At 36.2% G+C, this 24,195-nt stretch overlaps 1 protein-coding gene and 1 gene segment (V, D, J or C); both read right to left on the bottom strand.

Annotated features, from left to right (window-relative positions):
* Nucleotides 1–4,556: 4,556 nt before the first annotated feature.
* LOC129347768 (uncharacterized) lies at nt 4,557–9,843 on the bottom strand. Its single transcript, XM_055005973.1, has 5 exons — nt 9,474–9,843; nt 7,675–7,831; nt 5,813–5,946; nt 5,331–5,729; nt 4,557–4,597 (listed from the first exon to the last, which is right to left on the bottom strand). Exons 1-5 carry the CDS (start codon nt 9,826–9,828, stop codon nt 4,557–4,559), a joined length of 1,086 nt encoding a protein of 361 aa, XP_054861948.1. The 5' UTR covers nt 9,829–9,843.
* Nucleotides 7,194–8,004, bottom strand: LOC118471655 (immunoglobulin kappa variable 1-5-like). The segment is given in 2 exon segments: nt 7,194–7,831; nt 7,928–8,004. Coding segments are annotated over 2 exon segments (357 nt in total).
* Nucleotides 9,844–24,195: the final 14,352 nt, after the last annotated feature.

The raw sequence follows: 24,195 nt of genomic DNA, 5'->3' as shown, positions 1-24,195 counted from the left end.
ATTCAATTTTCATGGCGAGAAATCGAAATTCGCCGCGCCGCCACAGACACGCCCTTTGATGACAAGTCACCATTTTCTCTGGGAATCATCATCAATGTCTTCTGGCTTATGTCACTAAATTTGAGGTGAATCTGATCAACCTGCTTAGAATAATACCTCAAAATGTAAAAAATGTCAATTTCCTGCTACCACAAGGTGGCGCTATGACTGTCAATGCATATAACCACATGTATGTTGTCAAGGTCGGACTCCAATCACGCATGTAAAATTTCAGGCAGATTGGAGCATGTACAGCTGAGTTAGACACCACTTCCTGTTTCATGGCGAAGGATCCATTTTTTTGGGAGTCGCCATGGCCACGCCCTTTGAAATGAGATGAACATTTTGATAACTTTTCATCAGGTCGCGTGTTTGCATATATTGGCCAAATTTGAGGTCTCTCGGACTTATCCCCGATGAGGTATTAATTTTAAAAAATTTACAGCTAATTCAAGATGGCCAACTTCCTGTTGGGTTTAGGGCATGGTCATGATTGACTTTTTTGGGTTTCCTGATGTGCTGAATATGCCTACAAAATGTTGTAACTGTAGATGAAACGTCGTTCAAGTTGGCCTAATGACCAAATTTTCAATTTTCCAGGGGGCGCTATGGAGCCATTTTCCCACACACATGCGCAACTCCCACAAAATATCAAATTTTTCGCCAGTCCTGATGAGCATGCCAAGTTTCACGCGTTTTGGGGTATGATAAGGCCGCCAAAAAGGCAATTCAACCGTCAGGAAAAGAAAGAATAATAATAATAATAATAATAATAATAATAATAATAATAATAATAAATAATTCCTTGCATTCCAATAGGGTCTTCGCACCATTCGGTGCTCGGACCCTAATAATAATTCCTTGCATTCCAATAGGGTCTTCGCACCATTCGGTGCTCGGACCCTAATTAACAAATTGGTGTTCAAAGTTCAGAAATATTCCCCCACCTCATGTCAACACAAGGTATGATTCATGTGATTAATTTAAATCATTTGCCGATGTGATTGGATGAAACGCTCCTTACGCTGCAACGTGATTGGTCCAAACTTTAATGGGCGGCCCTTATAAGCGGACACCGCTCCGCCCACTACCAGTTGGAAGTTCCTGGTTGAGAGTTTCTCAAAGCAGTTTTTTAAAGTGGGATTTAATATAGTGATTTACCAATTAAAATCAGTTGTATGGCTTAAAGGATACTTTCTGCTGTTGGTTTAGCATTTCGAAGGGAAGCTACGGTTTTGTCAAGTTGCTACAGGAGGGATGTGCGGAGGATTTACGGTTCTGTCGAAGTGGCTGCTGATGGCGTCGACTGTTTGCCACCAACGCGCCCTCCACGACTGAATGTGAGTTTTCTTTACCTTCTTTTGGGAGCTTGAAACTCTTTTAGGAGGTTTATTCTTGTAATAAACAGACCAAATCACGTTTTCGCCCTACTAAGGTAAGAATTTGCTGATTTAGCTTGAGCTAACATGCACGGCGAGTGGCTGTTTGTTTGTGTGCACGGCTGAGCTAACGGTTAGCACCTTTGGCTCAGGCTGCTGGCTAACTAGCCGTAGCTTTTCCTCCCCTGTCTTGTGCTTGATGTAATGTTGGCTGGAAGCTTATATTGTTACTGCTGTTTTTTTTAAAATTGTCTTTCCTGCTGTAATCTGTTTTGTGTAGTGAGTAAAAGAGAGATGAGGTTTTTCGTGAGGGAGTGGCATTAAACCACATCACTGTGTGCTGGCAGCGCAGTAGTAAACACCAGAGTGGGACAGGTTTGTGCTGTAAACAGTCGGTGTTCCTGCAGTCATGCTTTGTCTTCTCAACTGGAATTGCTCCTCCAACCGACCCTTGTTGGATGGTTCTGCAGTTGCATATCCAAGCCCAATGAAGGTCATAGACAGACTGTTTTTTCTTTGCTGATACCAGGACATTAGTGGAAGGTTTGCATCATTGTGACTGCAGTCAATGTGGACTTGAGTTTTCTCCTTCACTACCTGAGGAGGTGACAGCTGAAATGTAACAGCACTCACTTGACCTGTGGAGAAAGCAGATTTTAAAGTTTAAGTGTTACTGGTGACAAACAAAAACCAGAGAATATTTGTTTTTAGCATGTCATATAATTAAAAATCTAAATAATGATAACATTTTACAGAAGACATAAACACTGTACAGTAAAACCATATGAAGAGAAATACAAAGGTTTGCGTAGATGAAGGCATTGTCAGGCACTGATGTGAGACAAGTGTTGCTGTGAGAATGAAGATCATGAGGTAGGATGTTGGTTTAATTCGTCACCACATCCTCATGATAAAAGCTGCATACCATGTGCTGTGCCTCCACCTATCGGCTGAATTTGTTTAGTCCTGACATTGCTGTACTGTATTTTGAATTCTTAGGACCATTATTCAGTAATAATTGTTAGGTTAGGGTTTTCACTTTGTTCACTCACAATTTTAGGTAATGTTTGGTTATGTTTAGCCAAAAAAACTGCTGTGTTTGGTTCAGAAAAGTAGAGTCACCAAAGTTGTTGGTGTTAATTTCTGCTTAACAATGATCAGAAGCAATAATAATAGATAGTCTAGCTAAGTGAATATGGATTACAAGTGTTGGCTGCGCATTTCTAGTGGTTTTTAACCTTCCCTTTCTGCTGTCTGCATGATACTTTTTTCAAACTCCACTTACTGTGGGGAAAACCAGCACTTCTGGATTATGAACTTACCACACTGAAAATTTCAAGTTTTTCAGAGCGTTTGGATCATGCACTATTTTTTGGTGAATTATCCATTTTCATCACAGTTCCTCCTCCCTGTGTGCAAAAGTTCCAGCTTCCCCATTGATATTTTGAAGTAGCACATAAGTCACATCTTTTACTTAGCTTGGTCTAATACAGCTGTGATTCCTTTAAAGAAATACAAACATGCCAGAGCAATTTTTCCCCCTGTAACAGAATGATAATGATCTGTAATGCAGATTTGGCTGGCTCAGTAAGACTAATAGGCTGATAACTTTTGAATCAGGGGATTTGCCTGGAATTAATGTCTTGAAAAGTTCTGTAATCAAATCAAATGCAATGAACTGGTCGACCATTATCACTGTCTGTGAAATGACTCAATCTGTAGCATTTTCATGAATTAATAAATCTTATGACTTTTTCTGTACAATGGAGAAAGTTGAGCAGTGAAAGACAACCTTATGTGCATCAGTGATATACAATGACATCACTATTCACGAACCTTTGCATATTGTCACACTTCAAAAATTTATTTATTTGATCTTTATTAGCATCTTTTGCTTTCAAGTTATTGGTGACAGTTATAATAAAAACTGTTGAGCTTTAAAACAGTCACATGTTCTCAGTGGTTTCCTGTGTGGTTGCTGTTATCTGCCGGATTGTTATGGAGGTTTTTGTACAGCAGAGTCACGATCTTTATTACTGTGTATACGTGCTGCTCCAAAATATTCTCCACTATCTTCAGGGTGTTTCAGGTTTAGGAAGTGAAGATAAGCTGTTTTCTCTCCATCTCCGCTCACATTGAAGCGGCCTTCAAACGCCGGCTCAACATTGCGAGTTTTATAATACATGTAGGCGATCAGCTTCAGCGAGGTGTCTCCTGTTGAGCGCTGATACCAGAGGATCGTGTCATAGCTCTTGATTTGATGTGTTAAGTTTAGTTTGACTCCATTGTTCGGTGTCCATAACAGATTGGCTGGAGACTGAAACACTAGTTTTTCGTTACTGAGGTAAACCCCTGAGATAAAGAGATAAAGAGACAGTATGAATTAGTGCTGTAATGTATTGCCACTGGATAAAACATGTTCTGTGCTTGTATTGGATTTTTAGCAAGCCAGCAGTAAGAAATAAGCAATCAGTGGAGGTGGATGTAAATATTCCACTTCTGGCTTTTAGGGTTTCATTTACAAATTAAATGTAAAAAGTAGCTTTAATAATAACTGCTACCTTTAATCCAGAAGACAGTGATGATGGTGATGATGAGATGAGATGGCTTCATGTTGAGAATGGAGAAAAACCTGAGTCTTCATGGTGCTTTGTGGATCAGGAGGAGGGACAGGAAGTGATGTAGTTTTCAGAGCATATGCTGGCACTGAGACATTTTCCTTCATTAACTCTTAACAGGTGGTGATGAAGTTCTAGCTGTGAATCAGTGAAACTTGTTTTTATTGAAACATATTTCCCTCACAGCATGACAGCAAATACTTCATTGTTTGATTTTGTGGCTTGAGGTGGTGGCTGACATTGTTTAAAGCTTTGTCTGTGTGGAAAATTTAGATGATAATTGTAATTTAAGCTGTATTAACATCAGTGCTGTTAAGTATGAAGAATAAGACTTTATAGAGTTGGGAGAATAGTGATTACTTGCTACTTGATTAATAGTTGTTATTATTTTAATTGTTTAAAACTACATTAGGGGTTGACCGGTATCATCTTTATTAGTGATGAAGACTGATAATGTATCTTTTCAAATGATGTGCTTTTGTTTCTTTATGTTTTACGTTTACTTTTCAACATTTATTCTTTAGAGTTTATTGTCTGTGGCATGTGACCAGTCCAGTAGTGCTGTAGACGGGACATTGCTCGAGAAAACGTCAAAACAAACAAGCAAGCCCCCAGTACAGACAGCTGGACAAATGCTGATGATTGTGGGCATACATGTGAGAAAATGTGTTAAAGATTTGCTGTGGTACCTGGTTGTGCCACCAGGTGGTTCCTCTTACTGTTTGATAAAATAGAGTTACAGGTGTGCTTGCTGGCCATCCATAAGGGTTGCATAAAACGAGCGCACCTCCCTGCTGTTTACCTGCAGCAGTCGTGTTGTTGAACTCTGCACAGTAAAGTTGTGAGAAGGTTCAGCGAGCTACCAGAGACAAAGGCTAATGCTAAACAAGGATATTCAAATGATAACACAACACAGAGATACTGCACCATTGTATAGATCAACTATGGACATTATTTTGATATCAGACTGCTGTAAAGAAACAAATAACATTACAGGTTATTTTTTGTGGAGTGCAGCTTGTTCACTGTGGATTTTATCTGGCCAGTTGCTTAATTCTACTTTTTTGGGATATTTAATTTACAATTATATTTGGTGTGAACTTGATCCTCAAAATCCTGATGTAACCAAGTCAGTGATGGTTAAAAATGTGTTTATTGTTCAAAATTCGTATCCCGACTGTGTAAAGCATGAAAGAGAAGTGCAAAATGATAAACAGTAGTGATAAGCTGACAAATCAGTGAAACCACAAAACATCACATGATTGTTGAGGGGGCGACTTAGTGCTTAACCTACATTCAGAGGCAAGATAAGAGAGGCGAGCGAGGAGGAGGTTTTTGTTAAGAGCAGATGGGTGTTTGCTGTACTGTGCCTCTCTGACTGCACAAAAGTATGTCGCATTGTGTTGTTGTGCTGTCACATTGGTGATGGAAAGTGAGCCATTCATTGTATTTTGTCCGCTCAGATCTCCAGCTAATTTGAAATCTTTCCTGAATGGCTGTTCCACGCCGTCGTCGTGGAACTGTCCATATCCATATCCAATGAATTTCAGGGCCTCGTCTCCAGGTGACTTTTGGTACCATATCATCACTTTGTAGTCGGTTTGTTCATGTGTGCAGAAAAGCTTAACTTCTTCACCCTCCTTTTTTAAGACAGCAGAAGGAGACTGATTTACCTGAACGCCCAGAGAAAGACCTACGAAAACAGACAAAACTAAGCTTTACTTCAGCAGCGAAACAAAATAGAAACTTCTTGATCTTGAGAAGGGTTGACATTACCTGCAAGCTGACAGCAAATTAGAAAAAGAATCATTTTGTTCTTTTTCTCATGCAGATGTAAGTGTGAGTTAAAAGGGAGTGTGTAATGATAATGATGAAGGTTTTGACTGTGCATGTAAAACCCCAGCAGGAAATGACGTAGACGTCACATGACAGAATCTGAGAGCAGCTGATTGGCTGGAAGTTGATAAAATAAGTTGAGTTTTTGAGTAGTTAATAGCAGATCTGCCTCAGTGTGTATACTGAGCTTCTCAGTAATACACTGCACTGTGTTCAGACTCTTTTACATCGACTATAAACAGAGAACCGTTCTTTGCTGTGTCTTTGATTAAATCTCCAGTGATATTAAAATGCTTTTTATATGATTCTTCATAGGTTATTCTGGCATAATCCACATATCCGATGAGTTTCAGAGCCGTTTCTCCAGGTGACTGCTGGTACCACAGCATCACTCTGTAGTCAGTTTTTTTCATGTGTACAGATCAGCTGGACTTCTTCACCCTCCTTTCTGATCACAGCAGGAGGAGACTGATTGACCTGAATTCCCAGAGAAAAACCTCCGTGAGCAAAATTGGACAGATTATTGGTTGAAGGCATGAAGTTAAAGACGGCATATTTCAGTTCACAGTGAAGCAGTTGTTACCTGCGAGGACATGGCACATGAGAAGTCTAATCATCATGCTAAAATTTGACATGACAACTAAATTAAATAGTCATTAAATGCTATATTTACTTTTTTCTGGGGTCTCTGCTGTTAGTGTTTTCTCTCTATTGAGTCTAATTTAAGGAGGAAGCTGAGGTGATGTAGACAGAGGAGGAGTGGCTTCACATAATTTATCTCTATATGCTCTTCGTTTCATCTTATTAGCTCACAGCCTGATATGCTCTTCTTTTTTAATATATGTATTTTTTTTTTATTTTCAGGTTTTTGTATGAGGCAAGAACTGAAATGGACTTCTGCAAAATATAATTAAGAATTTAAATAGGCACAGAAGCATTTAAGGACCATTAGAAAACAGTAAATAGAACCTAAAGGTTGGGGTGTGTCTTCCTGATGCTCATATTAATTTGTCAAACAGACAGGAAATTCACGTTAAACAGCATTATACTACCTTAAGTAAAACTTGTCCTGTTGCAGTCACATAGTAAAAGTAGATTTGTTTATCTTGAAGCTATCGTAAATAATACCAGCCAAATTATTTGTTGTAGGTAATTCAGGTCATAACTACTTGCTCGTAATAACTTTCCTGCAGTCTGCACTTAAAATCTGTAAAAGACTTTCAGCATTAGAGGCAGAGCGCTGAAGTACAAGATCTATAGTTTTATTGGAATCTTTACAAATAAACAAAACAGAAACAGTCACATTAGCCAATGTTGATTTGTGTGTTGTGAATCAGCAGGGGTAATGTTGAATGCGAAAATTTGATCTTCAGGAGAGTAAATGATGAAAAGCATTTCAGAAACCCAAAACAAAGACAAATTCTCCATATATTGATGCAAAAATGTCTCAAATTGGTGCCTAAAAATTCACCAGAATGCAGGAAATGACGTGTTTAATGCTCAGAATCTTTTGCCATGGATTATATCAAACCCTGATACAACCACAAGAGCAGGTGTCTGAGAGCGGTTTATTCTGTCGTATTCACACCACTGATGATTAAGATGCAGTTTTTGTAAAGTTTAGAGAGGATTTTTGTTATCGTGCTTGACTTGCTGCACAGTAGTAAACGGCGCTGTGTTTGTGTTCTGCGAGTTCAACTGTAAGAGAGCCGTTCTTTGCTGTATTGCCACCCAAATCTCCAGAGATAGTGAAGTCCTTGCTGTATGGCTCTTCCATTTGAACATTTTTATAGTTCAAATACCCAATGAGTTTCATGGCTGTGTCTCCAGGTGACCGCTGGTACCAGAGCATTGTCCTGTAGTCAGTTTTGTTATGGCTGCAGAAAACCTCCACTTTGTCTCCAGGTTTGGTGATGATTTCAGAAGAAGACTGACGCACCTCAAGCCCCAGACTAACACCTGGACAATAAACAAAAACAGACAAATTTAACCGCACAGAAGGAAAATAATGTTTGCACGTACATTTTAGCAAATTCAGTTTGATAGAGTTTTTACCTGCCAGATAAACGAAGAGGAGAAAACAGATCATTTTTGCTTCCTCAAACCTTACATGACATGTCAGACTTGTTCCATCAGCTCACAATGACTGTGATCTTTGTAGTATCGGGGATTCCTCTATTGAGCTGTTTTTCAAGAGGAAAAGGAAGTGATGAGGAAACACAATCACATGGAGTTAGCCGACAAAGATGAAGGCTTCAAAGGAAATTCAGGTGGATGGGAGGGGTCTGTTCAAGGTCTACATTAAAAACATAAATACTGATAAGGTTTTGTAGTTTTTGCATAAATGAGGATGAAACCTGTCTTGATTGGTCAGTAGTAAACTGCACTCTGCTCAACTCCTTTTATTAGGACTATAGAAGAGCCAGTCTTTGCATTACTTCCATCTAAATTAGTAATACTGAAATATCTTTATATGGTGCTACCATTGAATTGTCACCAGGTCAGTGTTATTTGTCTGAAGCAGTCGGCTGCACTTTCAGGACCACAGCTGTCGGATCGTTGTTCATCGCCCTATAGCTGTCAAGGTTTATGCTACGTATTTTCATCCAAATAGTACTTTCCATCTAAGAAGTTATGGTTTAAAGGTGTATTTCACCCAAACAGGACTTTTTAATTAACAAGTTATGGATTTAAAGGTGTATTTCTCCCAAACAGTATTTTTTCTAACTCACAAATAATGATTTTAAAGGCCTATTTCAACCAAATAGTACTTTCTAACTATTGAACCTATGGGTTAAAAGGCATATGTTGTCCCAGAAAAGCTCTTTCAAGGAACGTGTGAAAGTTTTAAAGGCTTTTTTTTTTATTACCCAAGTAGTACTTTCTAACTTACAAGGTATAGGTTTAAAGGTGCATTTTATACAAGCAGTACTTTTTCTAACAGGTTAGAGTTTTAAAGGTGTATTTCACCCAAAAAGTACCTTTTCAAACAAACAAGTTATTAGTTTACAGGCTTATTTTACTCAAGTAGTACTTTTTAACTAGCAAGTTATGGTTTTAAAGAGTTATTTCACCCAAATAATTGTTTCTAATAAAGATGTTATAGTTTTAAAAGCTTATTCAGTCAGTGTGGGTGGGCTACAAAATCTAGCTCGCCTTTGGAGTAAACAAGTGTTTTTCAGCTCAATAAAGAGTTAGTGAGAATTGATGTCCAGCAAATGCAGTCTTACAGCTCAATCCGGTAAACATAGGTCCAGTGCAGGCGCACCGCATATTGAACTGAATGTAGTTTTATGATGGCGGCAGAAAATCTGCACTTTGTGGTGTGATTAGAAATCTTGAATTATTAAAGAAATTGCTGATGAGCCAAGATGGTAAGAATAGCATTGGCTTGTTTGTTTCCTGTCTGACTGAACAGATTCTTTTTCAGTATTCTCCTGTTAAATCTACACCAGCCACATCATATTTCATAGTGCTGCATGTGAAGCCAAAGTATTTCTTGAGCCTTAGTGCCACCTATAGGATAAATATATAAAACCCAAGATCTGTTTTTTGATGCAACCACTTTATTGGCAATCAGTTTTTGTTCAGCTGCTCATACTTCTCACATCACAGTGTTTGCTGACGGCACAAAAATAGACTCTGCTGTCTTCAGGCTGCAAGTCTCTCACAGTTAAAGCCCCACTCTTGATTTTTTTCTTTGCTGGCTGTATATTTAGTTTGAGAGATTCCACCATAGTCCGGCTGCCCACCATAAGCTGGTAGACGATGAGGGTCATGGTCTCCCCTGGACGCTGCCTGTACCAGTACATCTGGGTATGAGTTATGCCTTTGTTGTGGCTGCAGTCCATTTCTGCAGATTTGGATGCAAAGCTCCAGCTGATTTCAGGGGACTGGGTCACATCCTGGCAATAGACTGTGAAGCAAAAAAATCTAACATTTAAACAGGATTTCATTCATTTGTTGAAAAAAGAAAAGTTGCATGAAATTTAATTCATATCTAATTTACAAGATTTTACAGTTTTAAATGTTCAGTAATCCAGTAACTTATTTGGTTTTTTTTTTGACATAAACAGACATTTTGTTGACATTTTATATTTTAGGTATGTAGCATTGTGTAGACTAATAGCACCGAAATATACTGCACTGCTGTTTGGGCTGAGTGCTTTGACTGTTACTGTACAGGTCTGGCCTTTACTCGTGCTCCCTTTATTCTTCACATCCAGTCCAGGCTCTGGATTTACTACGGTTATGTACGCATATCCCAGAAACTGTAGTAGAATGATTTACATTCAAGTAGCCCAGGAGCTGCATCTGATTGTTCTTCAACTGCTTGTACCAGAAGATTCGGGTGTAGTCTTGAATATCGTGTGAACAGGTGATTTTGGCTGTTTCTGCAGGTCTGCTGCACTTTTCAGCTGGTTTCTGGTCGACTTTGTCACTCAGAGAAGAACCTGTTGAAAGTATTTTAAAAAATGAAAATGCATTATGTGAGAATGATTGCAAATAATACAAAAATAGAAATTAAGCTTGTTTATCTGAAACCAGCATAACACTGAAGGTTATACAGAAGATGATGATCATGATGTTGTATTTTCTGACTGATTTTAACATCAGTCTGTTTGATATTGTTTCCATAACAGTATGTGCTGGTGTGCTGATTGTCTCCACCTCCTCATCCTCTTTTAATCCTTCCATCAGTGATGCAAACACAACCTCTAAGGTGGGTTTGTGTCTTCTTTTTGAAACTGTATAACCAATCAGCTACCACCACACACCACTGGATCAGTGAAGATATGCTGCCCTCTTATGAAAGGAAGCGACACTGCAATCCTATTGACTGTTTGTTTACTATAAAAAATGTTAAAATCGGCTAATAGGAGATGAGTAGTTAAGATAATGAAAGATACATAAATAATAATAAATGAAAGATAATAATAAAAACAAGCTTATTTAATAAATCATTTTTAGAATAGCTTGAAAAATGTAATAAAACTAAATAAAATAAATAATAATGATGATTAATAAATCATAATAAATACTAAACCATTAAGTTATAGAACACCTCATAAAAGCCAGACTGAATATATGTTTTTTTTTAGCTTATGAAGATTTACAATGAAATAAAATGATAAAATAAATACACTGATTTTTGTAAAACTATAAAATGATCATATAATAATGTAAAATGAATAATAAAATAAATGTATAAATACCAGAACTGTAAAATTACACTCCACAAAGGTCAGACTGACAAGTTTTTTAGTTTACTTACATACAATAAAAATACAATTATGAAATAAATAAATTGATTATCATCAAATTGCAAAATTAATAATAAAATAAAATTTAACATGTGTATATATACCAAAACCATATAATTATGCGTAAAATAGGTATACAGTGTTTTTAGAATGAAATAAAATTTATTAAATGTTAATGATTATGATAAACAAATACAGTAAAATATGTATGAATGCCTGAACCATAAAATTATATACTACATAAAATAAATGTACAATGTTGTTTAAATAAAATAGAATTGCAGAAATAAGAATAGTTAAAAAAAAATGCAGTTTAATATGTATAAATACCAAAGCCATGAAATTATACAAGACTATAAAATAAATGTACAATGTTGTTAAAATTAATAGAATTAAATAAATAATAATAATGATGATGATTAAAAAAATACAATTTATTATGTATAAATACCAAAACCATAAAATTATAGAACACTGCATAAAATAGATGTGCAATATATTTAAAATAAGTAGAATTAAATAAATAATAATGGTAAAAAATGCAATAAATTATTTGTGAATACCAGAAAACGTCATAAAAGTCAAACTGAATGAAGAGGCTTTTAATTTACTTTGAGTAACCTCAAAACTGAAATTCGTATGTGAGAATTTTATTTATTATATTGATGGTGTTGAAATGAGACATCTGAGATTGCTTTTTATACTCCGATGTGGCATGTCAAAAGTTAATTTCTGTGTATTAGGATTATATTATCTGATCTTTGTGAGACCAACATTGGTTAGAATGGCTTTTTCCAGGTGCAAACTGACATGAAAATGGTGAAATAAGGAGGTTTTTGTACTGAGGATCAGTGATATGCAGCACTGTGCAGACTAGCAGCACAGAAGTAAATTGCACTGCTGCTCAGTTCGAGTTTTTCAGTAGTTAATGTACAGTTCCGGCCTGGATTTGCATCTCCATCTATCTTCACATCCAGTCCAGCCTCTGGATTTCCATTGGTATAGTCAATATATCCCAGGAGCTGTAGCTGTCTTTTTGACTGTTTGTACCAGAGGATTCGATAATAGTTAGGGATAGTATGTGAACAGTAGATTTTGGCTCTTTGTCCTGGTTTGTCGTAAATGTTAGCCGGAGTCTGACGGATTTGGTCACTGAAAGAAGAACCTGTTGAAGAGACATAAACAAAAAATAAGGTAAAATGTAAAAAGAGCAAGCATTGCTAGATTCAGTAATGTAATAAAACAACTAAACAATCTAGATAAAACTAAAATAGTGCCACTGTATAATACTGGCTGCCCACAAAATAAGAATAGAAATGGATAGTGATGACAACTGTATTAAAATACATGAAAATTTATATTAGTACCTGAAACCAGAATACTGCCAAAATAAAAGAAGAGGAATGGAATGATCATGGTGTCTTTTTTTGTTTGGTAATAACTATATTGTTGATATGAAAGGTTTTCTCAGAGCATCAGCAGTTGTACCTCCTTTTCTTGATTAAAACCTCCCATCAGGAAACCATCACGAGGTGGGAGGAGTCTTGCTTTATCCTCAGCTTATTAATATGATAATCAAATCAGAGTAAAGTTCTGCTGCCACCTAATGAAAGGAGGTAATAAATCTGCATAACGGGGGAAACATGGTGGCTCTGAGGTTTTTGTATTGAGGATCAGTGATATGTAGCACTGTGGTAACTAGCAGCACAGAAGTAAACTGCACTGCTGCTCACACTGAGACTGTTGATTGTTAATGTGCAGTTCTCGTTTTGATTTGCACCCCCGTCCATCTTCACGTCTGCTCCAGGTTCTAGATATTGACTGTTCACAACAAAGTATCCCAACAGCTTCATCTGATCGTTCTTTGGCTGCTTGTACCAGGAGATTTGATCGTAGCTTTGAATGCTGTGTGAACAGCTGATTTGAGCTTTTTCTGCAGGTCTGTAGTAGATTTCAGCTGGTGTCTGGTGGACTTTGCCACTCACAGAAGAACCTGCTGGAAAAGTTTCAGTGAAAAGTATCTTCAAACATTGGGAAAAATGGAGGCACAGCAGACGATGCTGATGTTGATAAAATGTGAAAATTTTCTACTTTCTGATTATGTAAAAGTACTTTTCTTGAATCTCTGGTTACACAAGGACACATTTTCAATATTTATAATTCAAAAATTCATAATTCTAAGCAAATTGCAACTTGATTAGCTACAGTACTCTCAATGTTGGTAAAGTAACAGTAAATACATTATTTGTAAAGACAATTTAGATTTTGTTACCTGAAACCAGTACAGCATGAAGGGTTATACCGAATAAGATGATCATGATGTTGTGTTGTTGGACTGGATTTAGAATCAGTCTATTTGATTTTGTTTCCTTAACAGTATGTGCTGGTATGCTGAATATTTCAACGTCCTTATTTAAGGAAAACCCCCATCAATGATACAAACACAACCTTTGAAGTTGGGTTTGTGTCTTAGTGCTTCCTTCCTTTCAAAACTCTATAACCAATCAGCTACCACCACACACCACTGCATCAGTGAAGATATACTGCCCTCTTATGCAAGGAAGCAAAACAACAAATACCAATTTTTATCCCACAAAATAGTCTATTTGTAACAAACTGTGTTTACTTTAAGTAATGCAATATATATTTAGAGAATTTGTCTTAGTTTTCTTTTGGATTATTAGATGAATAATGCCTTTTTTTGTCAGCATGTTGCTGACTTAATTAAAGGCATTCTGTGGTAAAAATGTAGTTTTTACATTGTTAAAAAGTCCAAATGGTGTTTTTTTTTATACGCATTGTGAGCAAAAGTAGCACCATTGCTGAGCATTTCCACCTTGACCTTGCAGTGTACCAATGATAGTCTCCAAAATTGGTTCAGACTTCCAGTTTTATATGTATGAAATCTAAAGAACCAATCCTGTCAACTTGTAGGGTTGGACTTTCAGTATTATTATACTTCTTCAGAATTGGTTTCTGGTTTGACGATGTATGATAGAATCACTCCACTTGTTATGTGGAGTACTTTTATAGTGTTTGAGCAGAGTCATAGGGGAGTGATTGTTTTGCAATTATTTCAGTCATTGACAACAAAGTGATGAATCATTTTAGCATAATTTGGCAGTAAAATAAAGTTGAAGCTTTGTGATTTGAATTTGAAGGATGTGACAATCCTGCCTATAATACTCATTTAGAGTAGCATGAAGATTAATAACGATTTACAGTCATCAGATTCAAGAAGATGAAAATGTTATGCTTCATGAAGGGAACCTTCCATTTATCGGAAAAGCAAAACAATGTTGATTAGAATGAATCAACACTGCTGCAGGAGGCTGTGAGATGTTATACAGAGATTAAAAACAAACTGCTGAGGAGGTTTTCGTACTGAGGATCAGTGATATGTAGCACTGTGGTAACTAGCAGCACAGAAGTAAACTGCACTGCTGTCCAGACTGAGGGCTTCAGCTATTAATGTGCAGGTCTTCTCTTTTTCTGCATTCCCCTCCATTTTCACATCCACTCCAGCCTCCGGATAAGCATTGTTGTAATAAACATATCCCAGGAATTGTAGCTGCCTGTTTTCTAATTGCTTATACCAGAGGATTGAGTTGTAATTCAGAATGCTGTGAGAACAGTGAATTTTTGCCGTTTCTCCTTTTTTTTTGTAAATGTTAGCTGAAGTCTGGTAAACTTGGTCACTGGTAGAGGATCCTGTAGAACAGAAACCAACACAGATTATATGACGTCTAATTCACATACAGCATGTGTGTATCACTGGATGAGCCCAATCAGAATAGAACTGTGTTAAATTTAAAATAAAAATGTGACCGTGGATTAAAATGTCTTCCTTACTTGAAAGCAGCGCAGTGTACAAAGCAATGGTTAGCAATACGATGTTCATGGTATTTAGTTTGATAAGAATTTTCCTGCTACTGTGAAAGATGTTCTCAGTCTATCAGCAGCTGTACTGATTCTTTCCATCCTCTCCTTTGAGTAAGTCCCTCCTATCTGCGAAATGATCATGTTCTCTATAGGTGGGCGGTGTCATTTATGCCACTGGTACAATATAAAGCTCTACTCAGACATTTACTGCCGCCTTACCAAAGAAAGTAATACAGGTGCAAGAGGTTGAGAGCTGTGGGAGATTAAAAGCATTGGTGAGGAGGTTTTTGGATTCAGGATCATTGATAATGTAACACTGTGGTAGTGAACAGCACAGAAATAAACTGCACTGCTGCTCAGGCTCAGTTCCATTCTGGTCTTTATTTGCTCTCCCTTCTATTGTTACGTTGAGTCCAGTCTCTGGAAATGTATCCCAGGAGCTGCATCTGATTGTTCTTCATTGTTTGTACTAGAGGATACTATCCATGCCCACGAGACTGTGTGAGCACCTGATTTCGGCTGTTTCTCGAGGTTTTTTGTAAGTGTTGACTGCGATCTGGTATATTTGATCACTTAAAGAGAAACCTGTGGAAAAGACACAACATAAACAACACTCGATATTCAGTATAATCACAATAAGGCGAGTTTGAAAAGAACTAGGAAGAAAAATGTTCTTTTTCCATTACATTCAAAAAACACTGCTTTCTTTTAATCTCTGATTGCAAGAGACTTTTCATCATATTACCTGAAGCCAGCATGATGTTCAAGATTATGCAGCAGACAGTGAGTGTTGTCATTTTGTTGCTTTCTGACCAAATTTCAAGTCAGGCTTGTTTCTAGAACAGTTTTCATCACTGTGTGTTCAGAAAACCCAAGGTGGGTGATGGTATTGTGCCTCCTCCTCTTCTAAACACTGTTCGACCCACCCATTTGTTTTAGTCTGTATTAATACCTCGTGGTATTAAGAGAGATGTAATGCTAAATTAACTCTAAAATGTACAATAACAAAATGTAGATATTTGTTTGTTGTAATCTAAGCTTCTGTATGCTATGTCTTGGTAGCTGGTTGCAATGCAACGGACAAATTAACCCAGTGTTTTTAGATGAACGGCCATGTTGGTTGTTGAGCTGAACTGCTGTTTAAACTTTTGATCGTCTGTTTTAATGAAATGTAGTCAAACTGTCACTGTTTTTGACATTGTGTCAGTTAGTTTTGAGCTGGTTTCCAGGGAAGAGAATGTTCAGGAGAGGTTGATATTATGGGCGTTACGTTCTCGTCAGTGGGTTTCTACAGTAGAGAAACACTGCACCCTGAAGGATGAAACAAGAACGTAGCTCTCACAGTGAAGCAGCTGTCTGATCCGTCATTCTCATGTGGTTTATTTGTTGTTCACGTTCTTATCAGCAGGTGAATGATTGTTGCTGTCTGCATTAGAGAAGGTTTTTGTTTAAGACGGAGGGTTTGTGCAGCACTGTGCTCTACTGGCAGCACAGAAATATACTGCGTTGTCCACAGACTGCCTCAGCATTAGAATACGAAAAGACGACAGACTGCTCCCGCTACCAGTCACATCATAAATGCCTCTGAATTCATCTTCAACTACTGGAGAAGAGAATCGTGCATAACCAAGTAGAACCATGTCAGTTTTTCCTGGAGACTGTTTGTACCACTGGATCATATTAAAGTCACTGTTTGAATGGTTGCATTTTATCTGTATTTCTCCTCCGGGAGTTTTAATCAGGGCAGTGGGATACTGATCAACTCTGTTTTTTGAGATTTGTGCTGAAAAACAAAAAGAAATAAACAGCTTTAGAGGTGAGAATAAATTTGACAGAACAGGTTTAGAACAATTGTTGTAGATGAAATAATGTAATATTACCTGTTGAACAGAACGACAGAGCTGCTAAGTGTATGAAGAGTGTGATCATGATGTGAAGTCAAATGAAAACAAAAATATAATGATGACTTCAACCTGAACTGAGCTGTCTGGATGTGAAGGAGGAGGAGAGGTCGACATTATGGGCGTCACATTGTCATCAGTGGGTTTCTACAGTATCCTGCTGGGAGGTTTATCACAGGAAGAGACGGTTTTAATGCTGATATCATTGCTGATTTCCTGCCTGAGTTGCAGGTGTGGATTCCTTCAGTGTGGATTTAGGTGGTGGATTTTCAGAGGGAGTTTTTGTAGAGGAGGGAAGGTAACTGAGTCACTGTGCCTACTAGCTGCACAGTAATAAACACCGCTGTCTTGTGTCTTTAGTTTCAGCACTTGAAGCTCAGATTTTGATGATCCATCTCCACTCATAGTGAAATACTTTTGGAATTCACCCTCATAGGTTGGGCTTTTTAATAACATATATCCAATAAGTTTGAGGGCAGAATCACTCTTCAGCTTCTGGTACCATAACATCATATTGTATGTGCTAACTGAGTGGTTGCAGCTGATTTTCACAGGAGTTTCAGGACTTCCTAATATTGATGGTGGATCCTGATCGACTTTGATGCTCAGTGAATGACCTGTGAAAGAAAAAAATCCTTAAGATGACAGAAGTGGTTTTAAAGCTGCGAATAATCAGTTCAAATTGAAACCTACAGAAACAACAGAAAAGCAGAAGATTGATGCTGTTGAAATTCCTCATGATGACGTCTTGATCTTCCTCTTTGTTTCTGCATCGACTGACTGGTTGAACTCATGATATGGGCTCAACCTAAAGGGGAGGAGACAGAAAGTCAGAAAATTTGAGCAGGTTTCAGTTTGCTCTTGAAATGTCTTTTTAATTAAACTGTATATTTACGTAGCTTTTGTTCTGCTTCTGTTTTGATATTTATTGGAAATTTCTCTTTCTAGTTTGAATAAATAGATGTGAACAAAAGTAAAATAAAATATTACTGAAATCCAAATGCGTTGTCCAATTACAGGAGCTGCTATTTTACTTATTTTACTTTTTTAATGTGTCGCAACATACTGTTATAAATGAAGCATTGCTGTCCTACAGAGATGCTCCTGCCTACAAATTATATTCTTCACAAAATGAGGGAAACTGCTTGTTTGCCAAAAATCACATCGATTTCGCAAATATTAGTGGGAAAACATGAAAAAAAGATCATTCCCACGACATCAGTACTAGAGCTGTAATGATTAATGTATGAGGTTTATGAAAATGACAGACTTTAATTGTGTCTTTGGTTCAATTTTTAGTTTATTTCCTGCTTTATTTCAAAACAGTTCATGTCCTTGTATGTCTTTAGTTTTAATTCTATCCTTTATATGTTTTCCCTCCTCTTTTGACTGCCTTGACTAGCTTTATTCATGTGTAGTTTGTCCAATTAGTATTTTGTGTATAAATAGTTTTGTATTTCCCTTTTTCTTTGCCAGTTTCTTTGTTACCTTATGTTTATCTGTCTTAATTCTTCCTCATGATCCTTAGCCTGTTCTTGTTTGTACATTTAGTTCTTTAAATCTCATCTCAGTCTCATCTATATCTGGTTTGCTTTTTGCATCCTTTTGAGTTTTTGTTTTTTGGGACTTATTTCGTTGATAATCTCTTAGACAGATTCTCCAGTCGCCTATTGTTTGCTCCTTAGCCCTTCAGCAAGTTTTGTGAATGTTCTTAATTTATTACCACACCCTGCCTGTCATGTTAGAAGCTTATTTAATTTGGTCAGCTTTAGGAAGATGTCATGGTTTCGGGTTAAAATACGAACCTTTCACTACATATTTGGAGCTGCTTCTTCATTTTCTGGGTTAGCAGGGTGAAGAGTCCCACCATCATTTGTTGTAGAATACAGTACGACTTCTGTTAGAATCAGCCTGAATTAAACACATGGTGAATGAAAATAAGAGGTTGAGTTCTATGTTACATTGTAATTAGTTGTCTTTTTACTTTGTCACTTCAGAGAAACAATATCTGTTGCCACACCAGTAAAACAGTATCATTGTGGAGCCACGTTTCCCCCAAAACCTCGACTGACTCCACAGGTCTACAGCTCCCCCTACAGGTCAGTAAACACTGATCCCTTCAGTTCACTTGTCAGTATTTGTACAGCTGTCTGAGTCACCTGTATCACTGTGTTGACTCACAGAACAGAAATAAAGTCCGCTGTCTTCAGGCTGCAGCTTCTCCACCGTCAGAGATCCAGTCAGAGCATCTTTCTTAGTGGCTGGAAATTTGTCCTTAGTGAATCCACTTTCATATTGATGTGGAGGGGTTGAAGTTGTGACAACAATTTGCTTCATCGTTTTCCCTGGCAGCTGTTGGTACCAATACATCTGGTAATAAGCACTACCCTTAGTGTGACTGCAGTTGATTGTGGCAGATTGACCCTTGAAACTCCACAAAAATGGAGTCTGAGTTACATCACTTCCATCAGTTAGACCTGTGGGGTTTAAAATCACATCATGATACAGAACCTCCAACAACATGAAGTTAATAGAATGAATTTAAATTCCTCCTATTAGTCGTCAGTGTCATTGGTACAGTACCTCCAATGCAGATGAGAGCTGCAGAGAGTTTGATGAGAGCTGCTGTGATCATGGTTGTGTTGTGATTAAAATGAACTTAAAATCACGGTGAGTCTTCATGATGGGAGGTCTGACGTTATAACAGGGAGGAGGAGTCACATATGGGAGAGTCTGTGGTGAGCTGTTTAACATTTAAAAACTAATTGTTACTGTTGTTTTTATATCCTTTTTAACTGTGATTATTTTGGGAACAGTTTTCTGTTATTTTACAGATTTTAGTAAACCCACAGAAAAAATTTAATTTACATGATACACCTTAAAGAAACCGGCCACAAATGGAAAAAAAAAAAGATAATCATGTTTTAGCAGTAATGTAACAGACAATCTATTTTTTGTTACACTGCAAATATTAACTAGCAATGTAACAGAAAAAAATTTCATTTTTAATTGATTGTAAAAAAAACTAAACAAAACCCCAGTAAAATACAGGATTATAAATAATGTAAACATCAAAAGTCTTTTTTCCCCCCATTTTTTTCTCAGTATTTGGCTGGACAGTTACAGCCGTTTATTTAAATCAGCCACAAAAAGATTGACATATATTTACCATTATTTGAAATAGACAAAATATTAAAGCTTGAAAGACTGTTAATTTTTGCTTGTTAATTGGCAGATTTTATTTAGTTAAATTACAGACGATGACTACTAAGATCATAAAAACAATACTTTGACTGTAAAAAATCAGCAACCAAAAGTATTCCAATTGTACGTAGAGTCTACTTCACTAGAGTAGTTGTCTTAAAATGGTTGAGCATAAAGTAACACTGTTTCACTTCATTCAGATCAGCTAAAATATTATTTTACAGATATTTGCTGTTATTTTTACAAATTTTGAACATTACAGCATTACACCATTTTCAGTGTATTTTTTTCTGGCACCCTTAAACTGTTTTTGCAGCTTTTTCATGTGGTATAGTTAAACTGTGACTAGTCAGAGTTTTTATGGCAGATATCATTTTATTCTGACTAGCCAAAACAGCGACTGAAGATATCAGTATTTCAGCTTTGCAGCGCAATAATAGCTGCAGACATCTCAAATGTGATTGTGGGATCTTTTTCAGATGGTTGCAGGAGTTTATGGAGTCTCATATGATTTTGAAAGTTGCACCAGTTGATTTGTCTTTGAAGCTCTTCAATTCATCTTTTACTTGCTTTTAATTCTGGAGATACTGAACTCTTAAAATGGCTTCACAGAGAAAAATTCCAAGATGTGAACAAAACAAACTCTAAATTGTCTAAATTCTGCCAAAAATGTTTAGCAGAACTTAGTTTTGGGTCCCACATAAATAAATAACTAAAATCTGAACAAAATCTGAAATGGATCTGAGATTTTTCTGAACACAAATCTGAGAAATCAAAGTTCTGAAGTTTCCACATCTGTCTGGCTGCTGTGTTGCAGGTTTCTCCACTAGGGGGCGCTCTCCCCCATCACTGGCCAGCTGAAGTCTGCAGAGTCTGATGTTTTCACAGGATCAGCCTCCACTGAGAGCAGCTAAGGTGAGTTTTCATCACATCATTTTGCACAACATGTTGAGTATGAGGACAGTGGGTTCAAGTCAGCATGTAAACGTGAAGATAAAGACATCTCTTCTGGTGGTTACAGGGTTTTAAAGTTGTCAAATCTGTCTTTTTAAAAAAATCCATCCAGCAGTTTGACTTTTTACTTCTACTTGTTGCTAATTTTGTCTATTTTCATCATAAGTCATTTTTATGTAATTATATGATAGCAAAACATTCTAAATAAGCCCTTATTTGCTCTGATTCTTGTATATAAATCCTACACAGGACTTGATATTCAGTTTGAACCACAAGGGGTCGTTCAACGTAACAAAACTCTCATTCAGATGCTCAAAACTCAACATGTGGGTGGTTCTAGGTGCTAAAGTATGTTAACCCACTGCTGAAAAATATTCACTATAATCATATCTGGTGTTTCTTACTGCATTTGCAGTTCAATCAGCTCTAACAAACATCATCTGCTCATATGAAGTTTAATATTATTTTACTAAAAAAACCTTCCAGTCTGGTTTTCTTCTTCACTGACATTTTATTGGTTTTTGTTTACTCTTAATATTTCACTATTTTATATTTATTTTCTTTTACAAATTGATTTTTTCTTGCTCTCTTTATATTTATTATATTTTGCTTTAAAAATGTTTTTGAAAGGTTTTATTCTTATTTTTTTGTAATTTTTTGTTTTAGTATTTTATATTTATTTTCATTTACAAGCTGATTTTACAGGGTTCTATCCTGTTTTTTGTTGTTTTTTCTACTTTAAATATATTCTATTTTGTGTTACAAATATACATTTTTATCATATTTTCCTTGTTTTTTTGTATTTTATATTTATTTTATTTAGCTCTAGAAATTGATTTTATAGGTTTTTATCCTGTTCTCTTATTTTTTTGTTAGTATTTTATATTTATTTACCGTTACACATTGATTTAATAGGGTTTATGCTCTGTTCTTTGTTTCTTTTTTGTAGTTTAAATTCATTTTATTTTGTTTATAAATTCATCTTTGGAAATGTTTATCCTGTATTTTATTCATAATTTAGTTTTATAAGATTTTCTGTCTTGTTTTTTGGGGTATTTTATATTAGTTTCATTTTATTTTCAAATTACATTTATTTTTTCTAGGTTTTTTATCCTGTTCTGTTCTGCATTATTCAATATTTTGCATTTATTTAACTGTGTTTTAAAATTTATTATTATTATTATTATTATTATTATTATTATTATTATTATTATTATTATTATTATTATTATTATTATTATTATTATTATTATTGTTGTTGTTGTTATTTTTTTTTGTCCTGTTGTCTGTTTTGCTTTTTTGCACATATTTTTGTTGTTTCCTGTCTTACAACATGTAAAGCACTTTAGCTCTGCTCTGGCAATTTTAATATGTCTGATAATAATAAAGCTGATTTGATTTGGTGTTTTAATTTACAATTATAATGTACTTCTATGGTTACCTTAAATATCACCATGTTTTCTATTTTGAGTTATCAGCCTTCCTCAGAAACCAGTATTAGGAGGTTGCTGTGTTGGTAACAGTTATTAATAATCTGCATTGCAGGTGTGCAGCGCAGCTCATTTGTTGCAGATAAGAAGTTATGTATAGTTTGTTGATGTTTAACCTCACACAACTTTTACACTATTAAAGCGTCAACTTTTATTTCTTTAGAAGCTTTCAAACGGCCAATATAAGAGAAAAAGTTATCTGTCCCTTGCAGTAATGTCCAAATGTTTCTTTTCATGTTTTAGTTTTAATGTTAGTAAGTATTTATTTCCAAAAACATAAATGTTATAAAGATGGTTTAATATTCAAGCACAGGATTGTACCTGAAAATACGCCTCTTCAGCGTGCAGTTTGTTTTGAAGCAGTTTTGTTGTTTTGCCCATCTTTTGTTTGATTTACCACTCTTATACCAAACACCATTACGAAAATGTCAAATTTTTAAGGGAGTTTCTAACATCTGTGTGCATGTTTTTCACTTGGTTTGAACCTTGAACTGTGATCTATTAAAAATCTATTTCTCTTTTTTGCCAATCTTTTACATCACTTCAGTATGATCTTTTACTGTGAGCCCATGAGGAAATAATATTTAAATTCACTGATGTTTTTGTTTCTTTTTTTTTTGACTGAAAAATAAAAATGTACAAGGTCACCTGCTAAAGATGAGGGTTTGCTGGGGCAGATGTAAATATCCTCCTCACAGATGTGAGATGCAGCACATTTCCGTTGCTGCCTCACAGATGTTGACCTGACTTAGTCGGCACAAAAACAGGGTCAGTGGGGTTTAGATAAATACGTATAAGATACTGAAGAACACTTGAGACCAAAGAATTTAGTGAAGGGCTAAGATTTGGTTCAAATATAAAAATAATAATTTGCTCAGTAATTTAAAAAAAACAGGCTCAAACTGTAAACGCCTGCATCAAAAATGTTTACTTTTATAAATGGTCAGTCATTTTTCTACATCTTTTCTTTGTACAATGATGCTATTTTTGCTATATTTAAATTGTTAAAAAATGAAAAAAGTTACTTTTTTTTGTATCTGTAAAATTTTACTGTTTAGCTGTATTTATTTGTATTTAAATAAAACATCTTAGTTAATTGCTGTTATTGAATGTTATAATATGCCAGATTTTATAAACATAGTCTTTCTTGCACAATTGTTGCCAAATTTTTATCGATTTTACAGCATCTTTGTGTGTTGTTAGATGTGTAGTTATTTACATGAAGATGACAATAAAACTTATTTAATATGTTTTATTGTAGATAGCTGCCTTTATACTCTTCAACTGTTTGCAACATAGAAACATTCAAATGCAAATTTCAACAGCTGCTGTTTGTCACATGTCACACACATGTTTATTTAGTGGCTTCGGTTGACACACAGGCTGTATTTTTTTTCCAGCTGTTTGCTCAGAGATGTTCAGAGTTGGTGCAGAGCTGCAGGTGCAGCCGGTGAGCCAGAGGTTGTGGTGAAGTGGAAGGTTTCACCTCCGTCGTTTCTCAGCACAGACAGCGAGCTGCAGGCTGCTCTGAAACCACATCCTCTGTTCTGCTGTTTGTCACCAGCAACAGCTTTGACCTCCTTCTGCCCACAGATGAGAGCTGACTTCCTGTCAGATGAGGCAAACTC

This window comes from Amphiprion ocellaris, chromosome 20 (assembly GCF_022539595.1).
Source record: "Amphiprion ocellaris isolate individual 3 ecotype Okinawa chromosome 20, ASM2253959v1, whole genome shotgun sequence".
In the NCBI taxonomy this organism is placed as follows: domain Eukaryota; kingdom Metazoa; phylum Chordata; class Actinopteri; family Pomacentridae; genus Amphiprion; species Amphiprion ocellaris.
This window is presented reverse-complemented; position numbering and strand designations above follow the sequence as displayed.

Bases quoted from the DNA above. Each gene is read 5' to 3' on its own strand.
- LOC129347768 (XM_055005973.1), bottom strand. From the start codon at position 9,828: ATGAAATCCTGTTTAAATGTTAGATTTTTTTGCTTCACAGTCTATTGC. The intron at 7,832-9,473 runs GTATGAGCAGCT...TTTATTGTCCAG, and splicing joins CAAACACTGTGATGTGAGAA to GTGTTAGTCTGGGGCTTGAG. The intron at 5,730-5,812 runs GTAATGTCAACC...CTGTTTTCGTAG, and splicing joins AATTTGCTGTCAGCTTGCAG to GTCTTTCTCTGGGCGTTCAG.